The following is a 17,313-nucleotide window of genomic DNA, read 5'->3' on the forward strand; positions in this document are numbered from 1 at the left end:
GTGTCTCTTACGATACATCCATCAGTTCAAGACTTTTTCCTGCTGCACTTGAATGTTAATCATGTTATGCACTCCTATCCTGGCGTGGCCTTGAATCCATTATATTCTGACAGAGGTGAGAGAGTTATCCATGACTAAATTGGCATTTTAAGAAGCAGCTGGATATTTCTCCTCTCGGGAAATTAAGGATCAAATGTGGTCAATGTTCTATCGAATGGTGGGAAGTTTGGAGCAGCTGAACTGTTTTCATACGATTGAATCAATTTTGACATGCTGAATTTTGTCAATTTAATAAACATTGCTTCCCAAGATCGAGAAGAAAGTAACATTGAAGTCTCTTTAAAAGAAGGTAGTTGGCAGATAATCAGATGGATAAATGGTCAACAGATGACTTCAACAGAAGAATAATTGCCATTTGCAAAGGTGTTCTTATAAGCGGTATCATGACCTTTTGCTATGCCACCAATTTGGATTGCTGATGACATGGGCAGTGTTGTCGCTCCGTTTTCTGTTCAAATTGAGGGGCATTTCCCAGGGCTAAAGAGAATCCAACACTCACTGGCCAAAGTGGCATTTAGCTGAGTAGAACCCTGACAGTGCCATTTTGTGTAGATTTCATTTGTTGAATGCCATACGAGACAGATGCAGCTGCCTGCCTAGACCTAACTTCAGGCTGATGCTTTGCAGGAACAATTTGTTCAGCCTGAAAATTTGTGCCAGTGAATAGATTTGTGAATGAAATCAGCAATTACTTAAGGCCGGTGCTAATTCATGCAAAGCAAATAAAATTATTGTCCTGACCTGAAACGCTGGATAGGGAGTGCATTTTATCTGTTTATCTTCTGAATGTGAAGGGCAAGTGCACCAATAGGTGAATAATCCTGCGATTGTTATGGGCATTTGAATTTTTTTTTTAAGAATTCACTCGTGACAACCATATTCTGTCTTAACTATAGTAGAACATCCTGGGGCTTATCCTTGACCAGAAACTGAACTGGACGAGCCATATAAATACTGTGGCTACCAGAGCAGGTCAAAAGCTAGGAATCCTGCAGCGAGTAACTTGTCTCCTGACTCCACAGAACTTGTCCATCATCTAGAGGGCACAAGTCAGGAATGTAATGGAATACTCTCCATGAGAATGCCTGGCTGAGTGCAACTCCCAACAGCACTCTAGAAGCTTGACACCATCCAGGGCAAAGCGACCTGCATGTTTGCTATTCCTTCCACAAACATTCAATCCCTATACCAGCAACAAACAGTGCAACCATGTGTACCATCTACAAAATGCACTGCAGGAACTCGCCTAGGTTCCTTAGGCAGCACCTTCCAAACCTACGACCACTACCATCTAGAAGGATAAGAGCAGCAGGACCTGGAAACACCACCACATGGAGGTTCCCCTCCAAGTCACTCACCATCTTGACTTGGAAATATATAGCTGTTCCTTCACTGTCGCTGGGTCAAAATCCTGGAACGAACTCCCTAACAACACTGTGGGTGTAACCTGCACCTCAAGGACTGCAGCAATTCAGGAAGGCAGCTCGCCACCACCATCTCAAGCTCAACCAGGCAATAAATGCTGTCCTAACCAGCAGTGCCCACATCCCATAATGAATTAAAAAATATGAACTTTTCTGCTAATCTAATGATTCAACTTTAGATTCAAATTTAAGTGTTACTTCCCTGTTTCAGAGCTCTCTGAAGTGCTGTGGACCATGGTTATGCACCTTGGACTATCAGTAAACAACTTCGCTGGATCTTTTCTCCTCTTCTTTGTATTTGCTGCTTTTGCTGTGCTGACAATTGCAATTCTTCTCATCATGGAGGGCCTTTCTGCGTTTCTACATGCTCTTCGTTTGCACTGGTAAGGAAAGAGTTTAATTCCCAATGTTTGCTCCACATGATGGAAGTTGTCATTTAATTAAGCTTTTTAAAGTACTTAACTGTGTTACTGAACGATTGACCAAATGCAATACGTGGTGGAACCTTGAAAGATGCACATCATGAAGGTTCTCCGTTCAACCCTTAGTTTTGTGTTGAATTACTATATCTTGGGTGGGGGCAGTAGGAAATGTTACATTTGGCCACTGTCCCTAGGCGCAAGAAGAAAAGGAAACAGCTAGAAATCACATTGTTATCAACAAGTTCCATTCATACAGTGCATTATGATGTAGAGGCTTGGCACAGTTAACCCAACATAGATGATAAGTGAAGACTTATCCCAGGTGAAAAGTCCATATGTATTTTGATGGCTGAATCCTGCTTGGCTCCGTTGCCCCAAACCTGCCCCAAATGGCAGATTGGTGCTGCCATTCCAGTTTCACTGGTAAGATGTACTGGTGATCCGCTGCAATTTGGGGACCTGTGCCCAATTGGAAGAGAAACAGATGAAAATCCGTCAAGGGGAAATAAATGGGAAGACACAACAATGCAGATTGACATATGAAGTTTGGGCTTTGGTTGGAGTTGAGGTGCCAGTCTGGCCAGAGATTCTGATTTTTCTTTTTACAACTGTTTTGATTCTTCAAAGGTATTACACAAAAACCTTTTGAAAAAGAAGGCTGAGGGAGGGCTGTAATAGAAGTCTTTCAAATTATTATTTTTATTTTTTATTTTTTTTTTGTAAATTTAGATTACCCAATTATTTTTTCCAATTAAGGGGCAATTTAGTGTGGCCAATCCACCTACTCTGCACATTTTTGGGTTGTGGGGGTGAAACCCACGCAGACACGGGGAGAATGTGCAAACTCCACACGGACAGTGACCCAGAGCCGGGATCGAACCTGGGACCTCAGCGCTGTGAGGCAGCTGTGCTAACCACTAGGCCACCGTGCTGCCCTAAGTCTTTCAAATTATGACAGGTTTTGGATAGAGGGCCATTGAACTTTGGAATTCTCTACCCAAGAGAGCAGCAGAGGTGAGGTTAATTGATATATTCAAGGCTGAGATGGATGGACTTTTGATCAACAGTGGAGGGTTATGGGGCATCAGTGCATTACCGTATCATATTAATTGATGTCCACAGCTGAGTCATAGAGTCATTAAGGCACAGAAGGCGACTTCCGTGCTGTATAATTGAATGATCCTTGTAGTGAGGGAAACAGAGTCCATTATTGATTTTAAAGTGCAAATGCAACTTTTAATGAGTATTAGACTAACTGTAGAGCAAGTGAGAAAGGTCAGGTTATGAGCATTGTCTGGCAGGGAGCTCACAAGTGGAAACCTGACTTTTTTTTTTCATTGTCACCACCTATTGTAGTTCCACTGAAGCCAATTCTAGCTGTTCTATTGCAATTCAGGTGAAAATCAGATGGTTCAGTGTAAGCCAGGTTTTGAAGTTGGAGGCTTGTGCATTTCTGGTTGCATAGAAACAACTTCTGGTGGTGGTATTTACAGATGGTTTATGGCGGTGGAGCAGGCACCAAGGGGGAGATGAGGGGAGAAATTGGGAATTGAGTTTTCCGGAGGGGGGGGGGAGGAGAAAGACTGGAGTTAAATTAAGCGCTGGATAAATTCAACTTCATCCTGTGCTAGGATGAGCCTTATAGAGTTTAAGGTGGTGACTCGGGGCCCGTATGACTGGGGTTTTACCCGAGGTGGAGGTATGTGAGAGATGTGGGTGGGGGCTGGCGAATAGCGCTTGTATGTTTGGCCGTGCACTAAGTTTGGTGGTTTCCAGCTGCGTTTTTAAAAATTCTCTCGGAGATGGTGGGGGTGAGGATGTCGCCGTCCCATTTGGTGGTGACAATTGGTGTTTGAGTTGCTGGGTGGTGGGGGGGGGGGAGAGCGGGAGCGGGGAAGCTGGAGGAGTGATGTTGTGGCCTCCACCTCGCTGATTACTCGGCGGTGAATCTTACTGAATTCAGAGGCTGGCAGTGCTTCACAGGCTGGCCGATTTGCATGAATTTTTAAAACTGGAGAAGATTAAATTAATTCTTGGGGTCGGAAGAGGGGTTCTATATATGATGGAGGCTCTCTCTCTTTAAGGTTCTATTTGTCGCTAGCGGGCGGGGTGGAGTAGTTTGGCAGAAAGGGGTGTTGGGGTAGTTTAAGGGGGGAAAATTGATACTTTGTTTATATTTGGTTGTTTGTGTATGTTATTAATTGTGTTTGGATTAATATATATTTTTGAAAAAGAAGCATTGAGGGCGGAATTCTGTGATCCTGAGGCTAAGTGTTAACGCCGTCGTGTTTCTCAGCGGCGTCAACACGGGCTCAGGATCAGCCCCCTACAGGGGCCCAGCACAGCACTGGAGCGGTTCACTGCGCTCCAGCTGCTGATCCTGGCGTGAACTGAGCGCCGCAGGGTACGCGCATGCGCAGTGGCACCAGCGCCAACACTTGCATGCGCAATAGTTCCCTTCTCCGCGCCGGCCCCGACGCAACAGGCCGTCCCCAGACCCTTCCACTCCGAGGTCCCGCCGGCTGAGAGCAGGTGTGCACAGCGCCGTCGGGACTCGGGTTTTTTTTTTAAGACGGCCGCTCGGCCCATCCCGGGCCAAGAATCGGTGAGGGGGCCCTGTAGAGCCACCGGCGAGCGGAGAATCGAGTTGGGGTGGTGTGTGATTCGCGCCGGTCCCGGGGATTCTGCGGCGGTGAGGATCCCGCCCTGAATTGCGACAGTGCTGTCGGAGGACATTTGGGCCATCGAGTCTGCACCAACCCTCTGAAAGAGTACCCTATCTTGGCCCATTCCCCTGCCCTATCCCCATAACCCCACCTAACCTGCACACCGTTGGACTGTGGGAGGAAACTGGAGCACCTGCAGGAAAGCCCACACAGACACTGGGAGAAAGTGCAAACGCCACACAGTCACCCAAGGCTGGAATTGAACTCTGGCCTGGCGCTGTGAGGAGGCAGTGCTAACCACTGTGCTACTGTGCCCACTAACCATTTGACTTGTAACTTTAGCAAGCCTTTCTAATTTTTTACTTGTGCTTCCTTGGCAACTATCGTGGTTAGAGATCTGGCTATATATTAGTCCAAATATGAAAGTAAAGCCTAAAATAAAAGCAAAATACTGCAGATGCTGGAAATCTAAAATAAAACTAGACAATACTGGCAACATCTGTGGAGAGAGAAACAGGGTTATGGGGAGAAGGCACGAGAATAGGGATGAGAAAAATATCAGCCATGATTGAATGGTGGAGCAGACTCGATGGGCCAAGTGGCCTAATTCTGCTCCTATGTCTTATGGGCTGATGATGTTTCAAGCCCATATGTCTTTTCTCTGAAGAAGAGTCATCTGGATTTGAAACGTTAACTCTGTTTCTCTCCACAGATGCTGCCAGACCCTCCTGCGTTTTAATTTATGAGAGTAAACCACCTCATGACTACCTGTGTTTTCAGCAATAATGAACCTACTATTACTGATGACAAATCAGCACAAAGCTAATTTCCCTCTCATTTATCTTGGACCTTGTTTTCATGTTTTTAATTGTAAATATCCACATGCAAATAATCACATTTCAATCACTCTTCTTTGTCATCCCTGGTTTAACATTTACCAATGTAACCAAAGTAATTTTGCGAGGAATACTTTCTTCCTTACTGTTTGTGTGAAGTTAATACATCTTCCACAATGTAAGGTCCCACAAAATAAACTCCCGCCAATTTAACTGATTCCTTTAGCCTGGAGCTGATTATGCTTTGTCTTTGCCAGTTCTTCTACTTCACCATCAGTTAGCAGTTAACATAGTCTCTTACAATCAAACAGGAAACCTTCAAAACAGCTTTTTATTTGCAGACTTAATTTTTAAACTTGCCAATTCTATTTGCTTATTGACCAATCTCCCTTGCAAATAATGAATCGTACAATTGCGGAATTTGGGGTGTTTTCAAGATGAAATTAGTTTTTTATTTACTCCAGTTGCTCCAGGGATCTGAGCAACCACTTGCATCCATATCGCACTTTTAACCTAGTAAAATGTCAAAAAAGATGTTTAAGTAAAGCATAATGTTGGATCTCTGAATTTATCTACTTGAATGTGGAAAGGCAACTGACGTGTGTTTGCAGATATTTCCTCCCTCAAACTTCTATAATGTATGAGAGAGTGCATTGTGCTTAACAGCTTTAGGTGCAGCTAGTGAGTGTACTTTACAATCTTGAATTTCACACAAGAATTGTATTGAACCTTAATATTAGAATATTGAAACATTTCCTGAGATGTGTGACATTTAAGTCAAAGATTAAAAGGTTTCAGCCTCTTCCCTTCCATGGGGAAGGCTGTTGGAGTGACCTATATAGAAAGGTTTTGAGAGAGATAATACTATCACCTGTGGTGAAGAGCAAAATTGAAATATGCCAAAATAAAATGGTTGCCAAGAAATCAAACAGGAAGCTCAGAAGAAATGTCTTTACCCAGAGAGAGTGGCGAGAATGTGGAACTTGCTACCACAGGGAGTAGTTCAGGTGAATGGTCTAGATGTGTTTGAGGGAAGTTAGATAAGCAGATGAGGGAGGAGGAAATGGGGTTATGCTGATAGCTAGCTAAGAAGGATGGGAGGAGGGTTGTGTGGTGCATGGGCGGTTTTGTAATGTCGACTGAAATATAATTATTAGTCAGGGCATCGGGGTTAACACCCCCCTGACCCTCTTCAAAATAGTGTCATGGCTCTTTTACGTCACCCTGAGATGGCAGACAAAGCCTTGGGCAGCACGTGTAGCACAAGTGGATAGCACCGTGGCTTCACAGCGCCAGGTACCAGGTTAGATTCCCTGCAAGGTCAGTGTCTGTGCGGAGTCTGCGCTTTCTCCCGTGTCTGAGTGGGTTTCCTCCGGGTGCTCCGGTTTCCTTCCATAGTCCAAAAATGTGCAGATTAGGTGGATTGGCTAAGATAAATGGCCCTTAGTGACCAAAAAGGTTCGCCTTTCCACATTCAAGTAGATAAATTCAGAGATCCAACATTATGCTTTACTTAAACATCTTTTTTGACATTTTACTGGATGCGATATGGATGTAAGTGGTTGCTCAGATCCCAGGAGCAACTGGAGTAAATAAAAAAACTAATTTCACCTTGACCAAAAACTCTATTGGGTTACGGGAATAGGGTGGAAGTGAGGGCTTAAGTGGGTCGGTGCAGACTCGATGGGCTGAATGGCCTCCTTCTGTACTGTATGTTCCATGTTCTACCGTCCCTTCTGAAAGAGGTCCCCTCTGACGAGTACTGCACTAAGTGTGTCAATCTTTATGCCCATGTCCTGGAATGGGGAGCCTGGTGACTCAGCCATGACTCCTACAAACTGAGCCATCTGTGTAATTTTATGTAAGGGCAATGATTGCCTGTAAAATACTGGTAGCAACATTCCAAATTGAGATGTGGCTTAAAATGAGCTAAACCGACACTAGTGTTCCCTCATGAGCCATTGGGGATGCTTTCCACTCTTCCTTCCATAACGCAAGGTTGGGTTTGCAGAAGGAAATTTGGATAAGGAAGAAAAATCATGACTGGAAACTATTAACAAGGGGAGCTAAAACTGGTAAATTGGCAGCCCAGCATTGTGCAGTTAATTTTCAGTGCAATGTGTGAATATTCTCTTTGTACTACTCTCTGAATAATGAGCTGCAGCAGATCAGTCTGTGCAGTGGTGGTTATCCAACTGCAGAGAAGTCTTTGAGATTGGATCAAATCGGAACATGCACTGGAAAATAAATAAAATGAGTTTGCAGATAAACTAGGAACACTGGTCCAGATTTCCCAGTCACTGATGAAGCAATGGCAGTCGATGTTTCCGACCTAAGGAAGCAAGAAAAAATGATCATTTTCAGAATTCATAACTCAATGAAGGAATTTAACGTTCTGCAATAGGGAAATTAACTTTGAGCTATTGAGGCTGTTCAGTAATTAGGAACTTCTATGCTGTTAGAAACCCAGTTGCTCCTCGTTCATGGGTGCACCTTTCTCAACAATTTTCACAGCACGACTATCCATGTGTAATTCTCTTCTGTTCGGTGATTTCTACTTGATTGCGGAGTAGGGGGGAAACTTGACAGCACACACTGAGGAGGTGTGAAATCACTCGTTGACAGCAACTTCTGGATTTCCATGTTTAACTGCTCTTGTGCAGACTCCTGAAAGTGACACCAACCTCTGAGGAGTAATCACAGCTGACGTGGACATGGTTTCATCACCATTGCTACTGCAAAATCCAGGTCATTCTGATTGCTTCTGTAACTTAATGTGACACATTTCCAGCAAAAGTGTTTTGCTAGCCTTTTTTTCAGTTTCACGCTGCAGAAACTGTTTTAAGAGCCGGTTATTTAAATAATAAGCCGGTTTGGCTCAGTTGGCTAAAAAGCTGGTTTGTGATGCTGAGCGAGGCCAGCAGCACGGGTTCAATTCCCGTACCAACTTGTGGTTTTTAATGAAGGCCCCGCCTTCTCGACCTTGCCCCTCGCCCGAGGTGTGGTGACCCCCAGGTAAAAACACCACCTGTCAGCTCTCCCCCTCAAAGGAGAAAGCAGCCTATGGTCATCTGGGACTATGGTGACTTTACTTATTTAAATAACCAGTGCAAATGCATTTTAAAACCTGGTGAAAATTAAACCATTCCATTCAAAGTAACAAATGTAAAGGAAGCTGTAATTAGTGCTAATTAATGCAATGTGATGTCATATTCTGGATGCTGAGCACTCTACCCTCTAAAGCCAACTTGTCAGTGAAAACTGGTACCTTTTCAGCAGCGTTGAATAGCATTTCGCAAAATTAATCCACAGGATTCCCGGCTTGGGTCACTGTCTAGTGGAGTCTGCATGTTCTCTGCGTGGGTTTCCTCCCACAGTCCCAAGATGTGCGGTTAGGTGGATTGGTTACGCTAAAGAAATGCCCGTAGTGTCCAAAAAGTTAGGTGGGATTGCTGGGTTTCAGGGTGGAGGTGATGGCTTAGGTAGGTTGCTCTTTCATGGAACGGTGTAGACTCAATGAGCTAAATGGCCGTCTTCTGCACTGTAAACTCTTATGAACAGACTTGATTAGAAGCTAAATTCATATGTTTCAAATATAGTTGACATAATGGATCTTGCTGGAAGATATCTAAAGTACATATTTTCATGATCCGTGACAATCTCCTGTGAGAGTATTTCAACATTTCAACTGCACTGTTGCTTTGTATCAGTATTATTAAATTGGAGTAATACTGCACGGCAATGGGTTATATCACTAATAAACAACCTGAAGTCAGCTTGGCTGTTCCAATATGCTTGGATTGTGTCTTGTCTGCTCAGCTCCTCAGAACCAATTTACTTGAAGCAGCTCAGGATCTATGACAACGTTGTGTCTCATACCAACTATCAGCAGTATCCATCCTGAGCAAGGAATAGAAACATTACAATGTTTTGGTGGCGTGTTGCCTGAAACGTTGTAAGAATTCGAGTGCCATTCTTCTATAACGCTAAGTGACATGATCTGAATGCTGCCTGGTATCTTGTACACATTTTATTTAAGTCAGTGAATACATCTGCCCTGAGCTGCCGGGTATCATATTAACGCGGCCATCTACTTGAGGATTTCTTTACAGTCTGCTGATATACTATCTTATTGACTCGCTTAATTCTGTGTGGTGTGCAGAAACCTTTGGCTGTAACAAGCTATTTGATTCAGCATTTTGTTGTAGACTACGTGGAATTCCTTTTATTCCTCCAATTCTCTTTTGGCTTCTGCATTCAACACTAACCTTGTCGGACTGTGGTCAGCAACCTGCGGCCTGGGGGCAACTAGGTGTGTGCTGATTACTCACACATTGACTGGAAGAGCTGTATGCTCCTGCTGCGTCCAAAGTGTAAATGTTTTTCTTTTACCATTTGAAGTTGGTCGTTCTATTAATATAAAAATGATTAAGCATTTTTTGTAACATGTTGTGAAATGGCCATCGTGCATTAAATGTTTTTAATCTTATTCATGGCTAGTGAACAAGTACGATTTTAATCTTGCGGCGCCATGAGGTGAAAGACGGCCACTCATGCAGCCCACTCACTAGCTTAGTTTGCCCATCACTGTTGTTGACTGATACAACTGAGGCCTGATCAAATTAATATTGCACTTGCATGTGAAATTTAACTGAATCACATGTTTCCTATTGGTCTTTCTGCAACGTGATTTCATTGGTGACAGGACGGCAGACTTTCATTTTCTGTTTAAATTTTTATCTTTTTTAATGAGCTGTTAATAGGGGTCTTTTGCACTGGACTCTGGTGAATCATCCTAAAATACCTTTCAATATTTAGATTTATATGTTTATAAAAGTTCAGTAAAAAAGATTCTACTGTGCCTGTATTCTGATACACTGGGATAGAAACCATGACCAGGAAGGTTTCAATCTTAAGTCCTATTATTTCCTGTTGCCAATTTTTTTCCTTCAATTAAATCCACTAAGTTTCTCCCCTTGACTGGTCTTAGATTCTCTTCTATTACTGGTGTTTTGTTTTCTTGCCCAACTGTGAAAATGTACAGAGTATTCACTAAAGTCTAAACATTATTTACATCCATATTGATGCTGGCTGCCTTTTAATAGACTCATATTTCTCCTTTACCTGTCAATCAAGAGTTTCTGGTAACTCCAGGACTTGAGCACAGAATCTAGACTTGTGTTTCCATGCAATGCCAAGCGTCGTTAGATGTGCCAACAATATGACCCTTCAAGTCGAGGCGCAGCATGGGAGGTACTGTCTAAGAACAAGTGGGTGTTCTGGCTAACATTCTTGACCACTACCAAAAACAAATTGGCTGGATCCATCCGTCCATTCATTTCTAGTTCTATGTAAATTGACTGCTATGTTTACCTACATAACAGCTCCATTTGGAAAAAGTAGCTCATTGGCTGAAAAGCGCTTTGGAGGATCCTTATGGATCTAATAATGTCAAAACAAAATACCGTGGATGCTGAAAATCTGAAATAAAAATAGAAAATGTTGGAAAAACTCTGCAGGTTTGGCACCTTCTGTGGAGAGAGAAACTGAATTAATGTGCAGACCCCGGGGAGAATGTGCAGTACTCCATACAGATAGTGACCCAAGCTGGGGATCAAACCCAGGTCCCTGGCACTGTGAAGTAACAGTACTAACCACTGTGCTACCATGCCACCCATCTTCCTCATTAAAGAATACATTTGGGTCAAAGCAATCCTTTTGAGTAAAAGTATGGGTGTGAACTTGTGGGTGTGGGCAGTTGGAAGGAATTGACCTTGTATCTTGGAAACAGACCTGCCTCATGGTCTTTATTGTGCTCTGCACCCACGCACATGCTTTGGCTGTCAAACAAATTTTATCATATTCTGCTTATAGGAGTGTGCGTAGGATGTTATTGGAACAGCTGGCTGTCTATAAAGCTTCCAGTAATCCAAAGAGCATTGGCATACTTCATCTTCATCTAGAGCAATACATTTCTATAAAAGAAGAAATTTGATAGCTGTAAACAGATTTTATTTTTTTTGAAATAGCAGTGTTCCAACACCGATGAGCCTTTCTTGTGTGTAACATTTTGTTTTTGTGAAAATTCAAAGCATGAAATTTGGGACACCTGATTTCAAAGTACTCCGATGTTTGCAAATAAAATAATCATAAATCAGAAATGGAGAAATTAGATCTTGGCAAATAGGCTAAATGGTGTTGATTTATTGCAGAAGTCGCACTCATTTGATCGAGACAATTTTCTTATAACCAAAATAGTTTGGTGAACTAATCTGGAGGATGAAATGGCAGTCATTGTTCTAACGTTCCCCAACCTGATCCAATCCCTGAGAGAAAAACACATGCGCACTGTTTAAAAAAACAACCACACTTTTCTCTTGGCAAGTACCCTGTGCATGATCGTGGACCATTGTGAAAGTTCACTCCTGTTTCTCATGAGCAGGTATTTGCCCTCTACTGACTTTTGTCATTTAGCAGCAAAGTTGTCACCGTGTGTGGGTGTGTGTATGTCTACATATGCAGTAGTACATAAGCACGCAGTCACTTTTCCTCATGTTAAAATAGTACTTAATTTGACAAACTCTATTGCTTCTTTCCATGCGACCACTGATAAGCAATTTTAAGATAAATGCTTCTAAACTTACAAACCTGTCTTTATAAACTTTTTAATGCTGATCAATTTGAGGGCTATTTATGAAGAGGAAATTTTGACTTCCGGTGGCGGCCATGGAGTAAATGGTCGCACATTCAGCAGTTCTCACCCTTAGTTTTTTTAATGGTATTTAAGCCGGATTTTTCAGTAAATTTCTCAACATAAGTTGATTGAAGGGAGAGGAAAAGGAGGTGACCCTCAATTTATGGAATTGTGTCCAAATAAGAGTCGAAAAAGAAGAAACCAAAAGATGAGTGAAAGCAAGGCTCCGAGGCCATCAAGCTCAATGGTAATGAGACAAAGCGTGTCCACGCCAGCTCACTGGTCGATAGAGCAATGGGCCGAGTACCTTGATGAGATGTTTGCCCGGCATCGCAAGGAGTGTGCAGAAGACATAACCCAGGTGATCGCCTTGATTAAGGAGGTGGTTGACCGGGTGGAGGAGAAAATGACGACCTAGGGACAGGAGATTCTAAAGCTGCAGGAGCTGGCGACTAAACGAGAGGAGGAGTCAACTGCAATGGCTTTGGAAATTAGCATACTACAGGACAGACAGAAACGACTGCTAGATAAAGTAGAAGACTTGGAGCACCGGTCTCGCAGGCAAAATATCTGAATCGTCGGGCTGCCAGAAGGAAAGGAGGGATCAGATGCGGGTACATATGTGGGGAAGATGTTGCAGGAGATGGTCGGGGCCGATGTGTTTGACAAGCCGCTGGAGGTGGACCGGGCACGTAGGGTGCTCGTACGAAAGCCCCAGGGTCGTGAGCCCCCGAGAGCCATTGTGGCGAGGCTACATCGATTCCTCGACAAGGAGCGTATCATGAAGTGGACCAGGCAGACGAAACGGTACATGTGGGAAGAATCCGAGATCCGGGTACCAAGACTGAGGACCAGAACCTGCAAAGACGAGAGCAAGTTTCAACAAAGTTAAGGCAGCCCTGTTTGCGAAAGACATTAAATTTGGACTGCTATACCGGCTCGCCTTTGGGTGACTTATGAGAACCTGGAGCTATACTTCAACTCTCCAGAAGAGGTGGCTACTTTTATGAAAGACAATAATCTGGCTCGAGGACTTTTAAATTCTAACTGTGGTGAACTGAGTTTGGGGGAAGGGGGGTGTTTTCTTTTCTGTAAAAAAGATGGTTGATTCTTGCGTGCATAATTTTGCTTAAGCTACTTGAAGCTTCTTCTTTTGTGTTTGATTCTGTTTGAAGGTGATGGGACTAATAAGAATCGGTTAAAGGAGGGAGGAGTTGGCCTCGTTGCCTGCGCGTTGGCGGGTGGTTTGTTTGCTTTCTGGGATTGTTGTTACTGTGCTAAGTGCTTGTGTTATTTTTAGGTGTGATAGAATCTGGCAGACGGCAGGTTTTTTGACCCAACCAAACTGGTTATGTGGAATGTTCACGCCGGCGGCAACCACACCTGTTTACTGCCGTCGTGAACATGGCGCCAAGGCTTTGTTTGTGGCTTGTGGGGGGCGGAGAGGGAAGTGAGCACCATGGCCGTGGTCGGGAAGGGACTGTCCCGTGATCGGTGCCCACCGATCGTCGGGCCGGTGTCTCCAAGAGACGCACTCTTTCCCCTCCGCCGCCCCGCATGATCAAGCCGCCACGTCTTGCGGGGCAGCGGAGGGGAAGACGGCAACCGCACATACGCGGGTTGGAGCCGGCCAGCCTGCGCATGTGCGGCTGATGTCACTTAGGCGCTGCTGTCGCATCATTCTCGGCAAGCGTCAAGGCCCGGCGGCCGAGATTTACGGAACGCTGCTCCTAGCCCCCTGGGGGGGTGTGAGTGAATAGGGTGCGAGGAGCGGCCTCCGAGGCCTTCGTGAAACTCGGCCGAGTTCACGACGACCTTCCCGATGCCGCGCGGGAGCGGAGAATCGTGCTCCTGATATCCAACATTAGACGGCTTCTTAATGCCATTATTTTATTTTGTATGTATTTATTGAAAGTTTTTTAATAAGTTTAGAAAACATTCAAAGGAAAATAATACAAAGAAAGAAGGGCAACATGCCAACAAAACAACTTAACCATCTAAATGATAAACTGTTTAGTAAATTAACAACCAATTCAAAACCGGATAGAGCATCCCCCCCCCCCCCCCCCCCACCCCCGGTTGCTGCTGCTGTTTTTTTAAAATTAAGGTTTTTGCATATATAATAGTAATAATCTTAACACAGCAAATTAGTGAACATTAACATAGTGCAGAAAGAGAATATACATCAGCAATCCACTAGACGTTACCCCACGCGCCTCAGTCCTCCCACCCCCTCCCATCGGGGCACCCCCCCGCCGCCACCCCTCCCCCAGCGGACGGTATTATGCCCCTGCTCAACAACAGCAGCAGCAGCTCTGTACACTTGGCAAAGATGTTTGCACACATATGTAGGCATCCGTTCGTGATGTTGTCCCTTGCTTCTCCCGGATGGAGATCACTGACGTTGTCGTCTCGTGCGCACTTCCGCTTCTGCGTCCCTCCCATCTTCCCCATTTTCTCTGTTCCTGTGGAACCCCCCCCCGCACTGTGGATTGCCTGTCCTTCCTCTTGGGTTTAGCTGTCCCTCCCCCACTCTCCCGGTCTATCTCTTCCTCTCATGCTTTGGCTACTTTCCTGTTTCTTGGCTACCTGGCTGTTCTTCTGCTTGTTTGTTGGCCACAAACAGGCCCCGGAACAATTGGGTGAACGGCTCCCACGTTCTGTGGAAGCCGTCATCTGACCCTCGGATGGCGAATTTGATTTTCTCCATTTGGCGAGATTCCGAGGTCGGACAGCCAGTCTGCAGCTTTGGGTGGTGCTGCTGACCGCCAGCCGAACGGGATTCTACGCCCGCAATCAGGGAGGCAAAGGCAAGTGCGTCCGCCCTCCTCCCCAGGAATAGATCTGGCTGGTCTGAAACCCTGAAGACCGCCACTTTCGGGCATGGCTCTACCCTCACCCCCACCACTTTGGACATGGCCTCGAAGAAGGCTGTCCAGTACTCCACAAGTCTGGGGCAAGACCAGAACATGTGGACGTGGTTGGCCGAGCCTCCTTGGCACCGTTCACATCTGTCCTCCACCTCTGGGAAGAACCTACTCATACGGGTTCTTGTTAAGTGGGCCCTATGTACCACTTTTAGTTGCGTCAGGCTGAGCCTTGCGCAGGTGGAGGTGGAGTTGACCCTATGCAGTGCTTCGGTTCGCTCCAGAGTCCCCACCCTATTCCGATCCCCAGGTCCTCCTCTTCAGTGTTCTGACTGTCAGTGTTCCTCTGGACTGTCCCCACCTTTTGAAGGTGGCATCAGTCAGCGCTGGCGTGAACCTATGGTTGTTGCAGATGGGAGCTTTGTCCGACATTTTGGTCAGGTCAAATTGCTGCCGCAGTTGGATCCAGGACTGGAGGATGGCTATTACCACCGGACTGCTGGAGTGTTGTTTGGGTGGGGATGGGAGTGCCACCATGGCGAGGGCCCGGAGTGAGGTCCCCCTGCAGGAGGTCTCCTCCGCGCGCACCCACTCGGCTTCTGGCTATTTGATCCATCCCCTTACACGCTCGGCCATCGCCGCCCAGTGGTAGAGGCAGCATCCTGCAAAGATACGAGTCTGAAGGCTTTACTGACGGCGCCCCTGCCGTTCTCGCCAGCTCGGTACTCCACAGGTCCTGTGGTGGTGGCAGCCCTGAGGGTGTGGGGGCAATGGAACCACCTGGTTCCTACCACCTGGAAGATTTCTCCTACCAACCTGTCCAGCTCCGCCTGCTCAGTTTTATCCCTGTGGACTCTAATCGAAATACATTCCCCTCTAATAGCATACAAGACTGGAAGGGGTGTCAGTGTGATCACCGATTTGTGACAATCACTGGTTTGTCCCAGTGGGGCTGGATGGGGGCTTTAAGATATGGCAGCGGGCAAGGATTGAGAGGTTTGGGGATCTATTAATCCAGGAGGGCTTTCCGACCTTGGAGACATTAGAGCAGGAGTTTGATTTTCTGGGTGGGAACGGGTTTCGGTACCTTCAAGTGCTGGACTTTATATGCAGACAGGTCCCAAGCTTTCTTCGCCTCCCCCTGAGGGGACTACAGGATAAAGTGCTGTCAAAAGCAGGGGTTAGAGGTGGGAAGGTTTCGGAGATATACAGGGAAGTGTTAGAGTGGGAAGGGGCCCCTATCAGAGAGGTGAAGAGGAAGTGGGAAGAGGAGTTGGGTGGGGAGCTGGAAACTGAACTGTGGGAAAAACCTTGAAAAGGATAAATGCATCCTCATCCTGTGCTCGACTCCGCTTGATTCAGTTCGAGGTAGTCCACAGAGCCCGGATGAGTAGGTTCTTCGAGGAGGTGGAGGACAGATGTGGACGATTTGGGGAGCTTGGCCAACCATTTTCATATGTTTTGGGCATTTGGGAATTCTGGCAGGGATTTGCAGATGTTATGTCGGAAGTCCTGGAAGGTAGGCTAGCTCCGAGTCCAGAATTAGCAATATTTGGGGTTCCGATATCCTGGCCATCTCCTCCCTGGTGGTCCGGAGACGGATCTTGCTGAGATGGAGGGATTCCGAAATTAGGAGTGTGGGTCAGCAATATGGTTGGTTTACTCAGTCTGGAGAAAATCAAGTTCGCTCTGAGAGGATCAATACAGGGATTCGCCCGGAGTTGGCAGCCGTTCATCAATTTCTTTACCAAGAACTGAACGTCAGAAGTAAGGGGGTGAAAGGGAAAAAGCGGAGGGGGGAAACAGGAGGTATGGTAATGTTAAATAAGGACAGGGAACTTAGTATACGGATAGAACATAGAACAGTACAGCACAGAACAGGCCCTTCGGCCCTCGATGTTGTGCCGAGCAATGATCACCCTACTCAAACCCACGTATCCACCCTATACCCGTAACCCAACAAACCTTACTTTTTAGGACACTACGGGCAATTTAGCATGGCCAATCCACCTAACCCGCACATCTTTGGACTGTGGGAGGAAACCGGAGCACCCGGAGGAAACCCACGCACACACGGGGAGGACGTGCAGACTCCGCACAGCCAGTGACCCAGCCGGGAACTGAACCTGGGACCCTGGAGCTGTGAAGCATTTATGCTAACCACCATGCTACCGGGGACAGGGGACAGGGTGGGAGAAGTGGGGTACGTGGTTTATTGTTTGTTATTTTAGGGGGTATTTTTTGCGTCGACCCGTGTGGTTGTTTTAGAAATGTCAACATGTTAAACTGTGAAAATTACAAATGCTTCAGTAAAATATTTTCTAAAAAAAAAGAAAAGGAAATT

At 45.5% G+C, this 17,313-nt stretch overlaps 1 protein-coding gene across 4 annotated transcripts in view; it reads left to right on the plus strand.

Moving 5' to 3' along the window:
* The window catches only part of LOC119954424 (V-type proton ATPase 116 kDa subunit a1), a 97,799-nt gene that overhangs the window by 69,335 nt on the left and 11,151 nt on the right, over positions 1-17,313 (plus strand). For all 4 annotated transcript variants that reach the window (XM_038779625.1, XM_038779626.1, XM_038779627.1 and 1 more), the window contains one exon: positions 1,696-1,867. In XM_038779625.1, the coding sequence (XP_038635553.1) occupies positions 1,696-1,867 (172 nt within the window). The remainder of the gene's footprint in view (positions 1-1,695; positions 1,868-17,313) is intronic.

This window comes from Scyliorhinus canicula, chromosome 19 (assembly GCF_902713615.1).
Source record: "Scyliorhinus canicula chromosome 19, sScyCan1.1, whole genome shotgun sequence".
NCBI lineage: Eukaryota > Metazoa > Chordata > Chondrichthyes > Carcharhiniformes > Scyliorhinidae > Scyliorhinus > Scyliorhinus canicula.